Source organism: Delphinapterus leucas, chromosome 7 (assembly GCF_059928025.1).
Source record: "Delphinapterus leucas isolate spDelLeu-1000000601 "Yukka" chromosome 7, BTC_Dleu_Yukka2, whole genome shotgun sequence".
In the NCBI taxonomy this organism is placed as follows: domain Eukaryota; kingdom Metazoa; phylum Chordata; class Mammalia; order Artiodactyla; family Monodontidae; genus Delphinapterus; species Delphinapterus leucas.
The window spans coordinates 29,840,244-29,849,843 of NC_143135.1; the positions used below are offsets into that span (position 1 = coordinate 29,840,244).

At 35.1% G+C, this 9,600-nt stretch overlaps 1 protein-coding gene across 1 annotated transcript in view; it reads left to right on the forward strand.

Moving 5' to 3' along the window:
* KIF18A (kinesin family member 18A) overlaps window positions 1-9,200 on the forward strand; it is an 85,385-nt gene extending 76,185 nt beyond the window's left edge. Inside the window, exons 16-17 of the mRNA XM_022583732.2 lie at window positions 2,713-2,822; window positions 5,345-9,200. Of these exons, the coding sequence (XP_022439440.1) occupies window positions 2,713-2,822; window positions 5,345-5,427 (193 nt within the window). The 3' untranslated portion in view covers window positions 5,428-9,200. The remainder of the gene's footprint in view (window positions 1-2,712; window positions 2,823-5,344) is intronic.
* Window positions 9,201-9,600: the final 400 nt, after the last annotated feature.

The window sequence follows — 9,600 nt, forward strand, 5'->3', positions numbered from 1 at the left end:
GTACCAATAATTAGATCCTGCCATTAACTAAGGTTAAAAGAGATTAATGCTAGAAATGTACATAATTACTTTTTAAAAGAATCTTCCTTTCGCCCAATTAAATCTACATGAGCTTGAGAATAATGGACTCTGGTATTTTCCACTTAACAGCTTTATGTACATATTTAGGTGTGTGTATATTTTGTTATGGTTTTTAAAAATGAGGAACAGCTCCATGTATATAATTACTTCTTTTATTTTTTATCAGTTTTTCTCTCAAAAGAAAAAAAAAAAAAAATTAGCATCTAGAAGCACTGGATATTCCAGAAACCTACCAGACTGAATTTTTTAGTAACTACTGAAATTGAGAATATCAGATGTGTAATCATTTCAATTTATATAATCACTGTAACAGACTATTTTAACTAAATGTATCAATTTACCAAATACACAAATATATATGTAAATTTTTTCTTATAAATTATATTTATTAATTTGGGGTTTTGTTTGCTTTGTGTCTGGTTGGTTGGTTGGTTTTTTGTTTGTTCCACAGTCTTTCTTGGCACTCAAAAGTGGTCTCACACCTACATACATTTTTGGTTTATTTTGAAAAATGTCTATGATTCCAGCTAGAAATTATCTCCACTGAAAGAATATGAGATGCATTATGTTTATCAAGCAAAAATATTATACCTATGTAAGGGAACAAAAGACTAATCTTAACTTTTATTAATAGTTATGGAAATACATTTGGCATACAACTAGAAGATTCTGTAGGTTTCTTCTCAAAACAGTCTTTAAAATAATTTGAATTTGTACCCATACCAATTTTAGGTCTTTTTATTTTGTGATCTAATATAAATCTAACAAATTTATAACAAATGTTAAATATTTTATTAGTTGACTATGTTACCTAAATCCTAAAAATGTTTGAGTGTGTTTTACTTATATATAAATACATAACTTATTTGATTAGGCTTTGATTTCATTCCTAGAAATGTGAGTTTTATTCAAATAGATTTATTCAAAACCCTGATTTTCAAATAAAAACAATCTGTGAGTGAAAACGAGGTCTTAGAACTAACCAAAGTGAAGAATCATACCATAAAATAATAAAGAAAACCTTAAGATATATTGCAGGGAAAACAACCCTCATCGAAAGTAACCAGTGACATTGATCTTTACACTTGAAGACATAAAATCACCAAATGACCCAAAAAGAATTTTTGCCTTAGACAGCTGATATATATATATATGTATGTGTATATATATATATATATATATAATCAAAACTGTATGTTTTAGTATCCAAAATAGATTTATAGTAACTTAGTTTATTTGGCACCATTTGTGAATAGAAAATTTCTACAACTGAATTTGTTTACTTTCATAACAGAAGTACTTCTCTGTAACCATTTTGGGAAGATATTTGCATTCTTGAACAGAGCTGGCAAAATCATCATTATGAACACCATAATCATTTCTCTTACAGGCTCTAGAAAATTTAGATACATAGGTTGACTTATTTTTCCCAGCATTCACTGTGCTTATACCCGTTTTTCTTTGCTAACATATTAAATTGCCATTTCTGACTAGTTTCATTGAGCATATAACCCATATTCTCCTGTTCCACAAACATAAACCCACATCACTTTACCACAGGTTTAGGATTACCAGAACAAGTTGTTGCCATAAAGGGAAGCCTCCAATTGTTAATCCAACTGACAAGCAAATTAATATCAACTTGTAAAATGGTATATAATATCTTGACTAGCCAGAAATTTCCTAAAATTAGCTTATTTGAATCAGTGTGGAAAGGGATGTTCATCTCCCACTTTGACCTCCAACCCTGCCTGCTAAAACTTGATCCTCTGTAGGACTGGGAAGGGTTGGATTGCTATTTTTCAGGACCCAGATCAATCTCATCTCATCCACAAAATCTTCCATTTTTCATTCTTCTTCTAAACTCAGGAACCTGCGGCTTCTAGTAGTTTGAAAACCTGTGGTGCTGTTTTTTGTTCTGCCTTGTATTATTTTGTGTATTTGTCCTATTTTTCCCCCATCCCACCATATATCTATTATGTAAGTTTTCAGGACATGGGTTGTTTGTGCCTTACTCACTTGTATATCCTGTGACATGAGGCCACAATAGGTGTTTTGTAATATGTCAACTCAAATTGAGTTAGAAATTTGACCCATTAATAACATGAGAGTGATATAAATTTTTGAAGACAAAACAAATGAAAATACGTCATTCTTTTCATTTCACTTTCTATAATTGCAATAATCAGAGAGAGATTCTCATTCTATTACCATGCTTTGATTTAAAAACAAGGTTTGCAAACAATCTCACCTGTTCATATTCCCCAGATTAGGGGTTTGGTAATCTGAGATTAGTTTTTCACCTCTTGCAATGTGCTCCTTATCTCTACACTTTGAATAACAGTGCTTGCATGCAGTCCAGCACAGCACCCTGAAATGTTCTGTTAAAGAATTGTGACATACACCTCTACTCATAATCTCCAATTTGAATAAACGCCATTAAAATCACACACTGCTAAACTTCCCTATGGGCCAAAAATTTATTTAGTATCTCCAATTACTTCTATGGGATTTTACAACTTAATATTTTAGTATTTCACTTTTTCTTTAATCATTATTGAATGTAGAATATGTATTTGAATTTAGAGATATAAAGAAAGAATTTACTAAAGTAAAAATTTTCCCTTGAAGCTCTACATCAAATACCTCACTAAGTGCTGAGGTAAATTCTGGATCTGCCAAGCGTGTTCACCAAGATAATTCAAGTGATAAGCACTTCCAAGAAAACAGACCAACAATGGGTATGTTTCAGCTCTTATTTTGATATTTAATAACACGATTAACTAACATATGTATAGTACTTTACATATTTTTACAGTGTTTTCATGAGAGTCTCCTTTTATGTACTCATCACCTTTATTATTGTACATGGTGAGTGTGGTTATCCCTGTTACAGATAAGAAAACTTAAGACACAACATAAAAAACATGCTCACCCAAGATCACAGAGATATTTCATGATGGAGCCAGAACCCAGAACTGGATCTCCTAACTCTATATTCTGTACCCTTTTTGTTATCCATACTGCCTCGTATTGCAGAAGAATGTGTAAATAATTTAACTAATAATTGAAATAATTAACTATGTTATTTAATAGGTTAGTGATTAAGTATATTTTACAGATAAACTATATCCACTTGAAATTTTTCTCTTAGCCTCTTATTTTTAATAATTTGGCCTCTGATTCACTTGTGCAATTATTGTGAGGTTCCAGTCTATACCTAGTTACAATCATATTTTAACTCCAATTAGCAAGTTGAAAAAAAATGCTGATGGTGGTGATTACATCCTCTCATTGCATATGGAGGTGACATGAGTCCATGGTAAGGAAACATCTTCAGTGAAACTAGAGGTATATAGCACCCACCAATTTCTAGGCCTTTGTGTCCAGACCTATGTTTCTCTGACACTGTAGTTCCTAAGACTTCAATCAGGAAGTATTTATTTACTATGCAGTCACTATGTGCTAGGTTCTGTGATGAATATAAAGATCATTAAGACCCAGTTTGGTTCTTCTCTAAAGGAACTTATAATTATAGCACTTGGAATTTAAAGGGGTTTCATGAGATAACGAGTATGTTTAAGAATGACATGAAAACTATTATTAATTTTTTTCTGTCAATGCTTTTTCATTAGAGTAATATAAAATTTCTCAATAGCTTTGCCAAGCTGCATTGATAAATCCTTAATTCTTGTGGTGCCCAGTGGCAGTTGTTTACCTTAAGCTCAGTGGAAATGTCTTTCGTGCAGATTTAAAAATCAAACAATGAAGTCCTGAAAAGAAGAATTTACTATGATTATTTGGTTCAACATGCCATATTTAATAATGTTTAACATTGTGTATATGCAGTTGTTGTAGATATGTACTGTCCCACTGGTCTTCTGAAAAAGTTCTCCAGGAAGTCATAATCCTGCAACCAAATAATAAATTTATGATAATTCTCAAATAATAGAGACTTAGGTTTCCTAATATGCTTATTTTCTAAGAATAGTATAAAATGCATCAAATATCTTATATGTAAAGAGAGATGAATAATCTATAGAGAAAACAGTGGGAGAGAATACTAAACTACAGTACTTGCCAAAGAGGAAAGATTTTGCCTTGTTAAGGATAATGGAGCACTTAGAAAAAGGTATTAGTTTAAGGGAAGATAATGGTTTATGTACATTAGGATATCCAAGTGAAAATGGCCAAATACACATCAGGAATTACTAGAAAAGTAAAAGAGAACTGGGGCTGCCTTCCTTAGAATGTATGCAGCTGACTCCAACTAACAGTGTACAAATTAAAAAGAAAAAAAAAGAAACATCAGTGGGAAAGAAGGAAACTCTGTTTACTGAGCATTTAGAGAAATAAGAAATAGTGTCAAGAGAATATGTGCCCCAAAACTAAAACCTAATGTGATCAAGAAAATGGATGAGAGATTAGACAGACCCATAAAGAAGTCAGTGGGCCCCTTTTGTAACAACACTTCGTTGAGTAGAGAATCATTGTGAACACTGAAGAAGAACCAGAAGAGTGGACATAGATAGATGGAACACATTTTAGAGGTAGCCGTGAAAGGAAAAAAGAGCTATGGGATCAGGATCAGCACATTAAGAAGTACTGGACTCAAGGGCTTCCCTGGTGGCGCAGTGGTTGAGAGTCCGCCTGCCGATGCAGGGGACACGGGTTCGTGCCCTGGTCCGGGAGGATCCCGCATGCCGCGGAGCGGCTGGGCCCGTGAGCCATGGCCGCTGAGCCTGCGCGTCCGGAGCCTGTGCTCCGCAACGGGAGAGGCCACAACAGGGAGAGGCCACAACACTGAGAGGCCCGGGTGCCGCAAAAAAAAAAAAAAAAAAAAAAAGAAGTACTGGACTCAAATGATACTTCTAAATTGGAAAAATATGGAAGTTTGAAAGTCCTTGGGAAATAATCCAAAGAATGAAAAACAAAAGTTGATGATGCACAAAAGAAAGGGAACAATGTTCACAGAAGTAGTCTTTCCTTAGTTCAAGAACAGAAGTAAATGTGGTAGTTTATTCACTGACTTCACTTGATAGCTTTGGGGCAGGGGAAGGGGTGTACGTACATGCGCACTAAAACTTCAGTTTACAATGTGGAGAAATGAATTTCTACTTTCAAACCAAGGGTATTAATGTTTCTTTGTTGGTGTTCTGTTTTAAATCAGGTTAATTAACAGCTGTGAAGTTTAACGAATGGTGAAAATTCTTTTTGAATGATACTTTTACCATATTTATGTATCTTTTTATTTCTTCTCTAGAATATAAAAGAAACATCCATAAAGTAAAGCCAAGCATGGTTAGAAAATTTGGAAGAAATATTTCAAAAGGAAATCTAAGATAAGTCTCTTCAAAATCAAGGGAAATGAAATTGACAAGTCAGCTTTTAAAAGGGCTTGTTGCCAGTACCCTTTCAGAAACTTCTTAAAAATCTTTGAAAGAAGACCATCTTAAAAGCTAGGTTTACCCAAATACCTTCAGCAAGCAGAAAACGAAATTCCTTCTGTTTTGTGCTTTTGTATTCTAAGCAAATGTAAAATTTCAACAGAAAACGTGTGTTTTAAGTTTCTAAAATATTTGCTGCCCTTTAAAATACCTAAGTCAGTATGGTAGCAACTCAGTTTTACTATGCTACAACAAGTTGATTAGGACATTTTAGAAAATAGTAGACTTAAATTATCTTTACTGTTTTTTAAAAATAAGGAAAATTTAGGAGTGATAAAATTATGACCCAGAATTTATTTGGTCTTTTCTTTCCAAAAATACTTTGATGTACAAATGTACATATATGTGCCCATAAAGTTGTTGTAAATATTATTTAAGTAGTCTTCATGAATAAAATACTAATATTGTTTCTCACTACTAGATACATTAAAGATGTAGATTTTATAGTGCTTGCTTTTCTGTCTCGTGACTACCCCTTACACACCTTAAACTATTTTTTATAAAATGTTACTTTTGTATATTTGTATTTCAGATTAGCTCAAGATATGTGGCACTAGAACCAAACCTGAAAATAACCCATAGGTTCCTTACTGATAATGAGAAGATGTTTTAATCATTTTCTCTGCTATAGGAAGTACATGAAGCTGCAACTTAATCTTATGTCCTTGTTCACCTGCTTTGTTTGCCTTGTTTATCTTCTGAAAACAACAAGTATTTGGTTAAATGAACTTCTAATTTCATATGGCCTAGGACCTGTCCCATCAAAGCAAACAACCATTTAACAACCAGCTGCAAATTTTAGACCTTTCTGTTATTAGTCATGTTTTTCAAATCAAAATCTAGTTGAGAAAGTATGAGATGGAATAATGATCTTTGAAGTTCCTTCCAACTGTGACACTCATAATTCCATATTCATAAAAGTATACCTAGGATCTGATGTAGGGAGAACAACAATAGACAATTTTTGTTTTCCCTTTGTCATTAGGCCTTTGGTTGTATCACCTATTTATCAGCTACATTAGCGTCTCTATTATTCCTTTCCATCTATTTTAGGTAATTATATGTTTCAAAAGAAATCTTTTTACCACATACTGATGAATGGCTAGCTAGCAGGATTGTGACCCTACCTCGTGGTCCACCTCACACCATAAGACGTGAGTGATTTTCTTATATGCCATTTTTATCAGCTAGGGATTTCACCTTCTGTAAAAGTTACTAACAACGCCTTTGCAATGCAGCCACATTAAGGGGAAATTAGAGAGAATAAATAGTAATGAACGTGGGAAAGGAAAACTGTGGAATATATGAATAAGGAAAAAATTCATGCATTTAAACTAAAACAAGGTGCTATTTAATAAGTCACTAGAAAGCAATTTTTAAATGAACTTATGTAGAAAATAGACCAATCATAAATATATGGCTAAATGAATTTTCACAAAGTGAACAAACCCACTAACCAGCCCTCAGATCAAGGAATAGAGAATTATCAGAATTCTAGAAGCCTCTCTTGTATCCTACCTCCCTCTAAGGGTGACCACTATCCCAGCACCATAGATTGATTTTTAACTAAAATAATTTATTTTTGTTAAAAAACAATATATTATTCCAAAAAGAACTGTAAACAATAAAAATGTGCTTCCTCCTCCCCCACTCCACCCCCGCTACCAATATCATCCCCAGTTGTAACCACTGCTAATAGTTTAGGTACCCTGCCCAGTCATTTATTTTATTCATATACAAACCTATATACTTGTTTTTTAATTAAAAAAGTATCATACTATTTGGTTTGCAATTTGTTTTTTTATTCTCATTTGAAAGCAGCGTGGGCATCTTTGTAAAATTTTTAAGTGTGAACTTTATAAATACTGCTACCACAGATTGATTGCTCTTAGTGACAGGTGACAACAAATAATTTTTGTGAGGCAAATCAAAGATCAGAGAGAAAACCTAGATGATGCTGTCTCTTCTGACTAACACTGTACGCCGTTTCTGAGAACATTTTGGAGTATCCACTAGAACTTGTACATCATGATGTCCAAAGTATAGTCCACAGAACATGGCTCACCTAGATACTCTCTGCCAAGGAAAGGGTTCCATGTCAAAGAAGAGTGGGAACGGCAGCCCGCCAGGACGCAGACCGTGCACGCTGACAGTATAAGCCCCTGAAGTCTTGCAGTCAGAATCTTACTTGGTTTATCCCAGTAACTCCCAAATTCCTTTGAAACATCGAGCTCTTAAAAAAAATGTTTAATGGAGGATAGTACAGTGAACCCTCATATAATCATAATACTGAGTCCAATTACCAAATTTGTCCACATTTGTCTGGAATATCCCTTTTTTCCCTTGTTTTTCTTCCTTTGCTGGAGTGTTTTAAAGCACCCCAGATATCGCTTCATTTCATCACTGTACACTTGTTTATGAATCTGAAAATATGGCCATATTCTTATTTAATACAAAAAAGAATGCATCCTTTTATTAAAGCACTCCTGGTGATATCCCTAAGAACATCCTTTGAACAATGTTCTGGATTAATAATGGCTATATATACAATGGAATATTACTCAGCCATGGAAAGAAATGAAATTGAGTTATTTGTAGTGAGGTGGATGGACCTAGAGTCTGTCATACAGAGTGAGGCAAGTCAGAAAGGGAAAAACAAATACCATATGCTAACACATATATATGAAATCTAAGAAAAAAAAAGGTCATGAAGAGCCTGGGGGCAAGAGGGGAATGAAGACACAGACCTACTAGAGAATGGACTTGAGGATATGGGGAGGGGGAAGGGTAAGCTGTGACGGAGTGAGAGAGTGGCATTGACATATATACACTACCAAATGTAAAATAGATAGCTAGTGGGAAGTAGCCGCATAGCACAGGGAGATCAGCTCGGTGCTTTGTGACCACCTAGAGGGGTGGGATAGGAAGGGTGGGAGGGAGACGCAAGAGGGAAGAGATATGGGAACATATGTATGTGTATAGCTGATTCACTTTGTTATAAAGCAGAAACTGACACACCATTGTAAAGTAATTATACTCCAATAAAGATGTTAAAAAAAACAACAGAGGATTAGAGAATAGAATAGAGTTATGGTGGTAGGGGTTTAACTCAAGAGAGTTATGTGCCAGTTTGGAGCAACCACTTTCCACACACTAATGCTAACTCCACCAGTCTTTCTCTTTCACTTTTACTAAATTTGACTTACTTAAAGTTTGGTTTTTGTAGAATAACATATTAAAAAGTAAGTTTATATTATGCTTTCCTACTTTTGTAAATTAGTTGGAGTACTTGTTCTTATGTGCCTGGATATTGTATTAACTTTGTTTACATGCCAAAAGGTAGGTACAGTACACACCAGGTATGATGAACGACAGTTAGCTGTGCTATAACAGGGCATATGTGTTCCTAAAAATCACTGAGTTATGCCTAATTGTGCAATGAAACCACAGGGCTTATGGGGCAAATGGGGTTAGGGGCACAGCACTCAAAATCTTTGTCATTGGCACAGTAAAAGAAAGACCGAAACCTAATATAAACAGCCCCGTTTTACATGTGAAGCATTAATAAATGCATAAGTACTACTATAATTATGGCACTTTGCCTTGAAAAAGAAGTGAAGTTTGCTCGTGGAAGCGGCTGTAGGAGAGTTGCAGCATGTGGGTTAAAATGAAATGATGGGGCTTCCCCGGTGGCGCAGTGGTTGAGAGTCCGCCTGCCGATGCAGGGGACACGGGTTCGTGCCCCGGTCCGGGAGGATCCCACATGCCGCGGAGCGGCTGGGCCCGTGAGCCAGGGCCGCTGAGCCTGCGCGTCCGGAGCCTGTGCTCCGCAACGGGAGAGGCCACAACAGTGAGAGGGCCGCGTACCACAAAAAAAAAAAAAAAAATGAAATGATGACAGGCCAGCCAGTGATCTGAATCAGGTAGAAATTTGTAACACCAGATGTGGATGGCTGTGGCGCATTGTTCCTGAGAGGTGTGTGTGTTTTGTGCACGCCTCCATGACTTGGTTCACCTGCGTGCAGTTTTCTATGTTCACCTAATATTTCATTTGGATGAAATCTCTCATAAA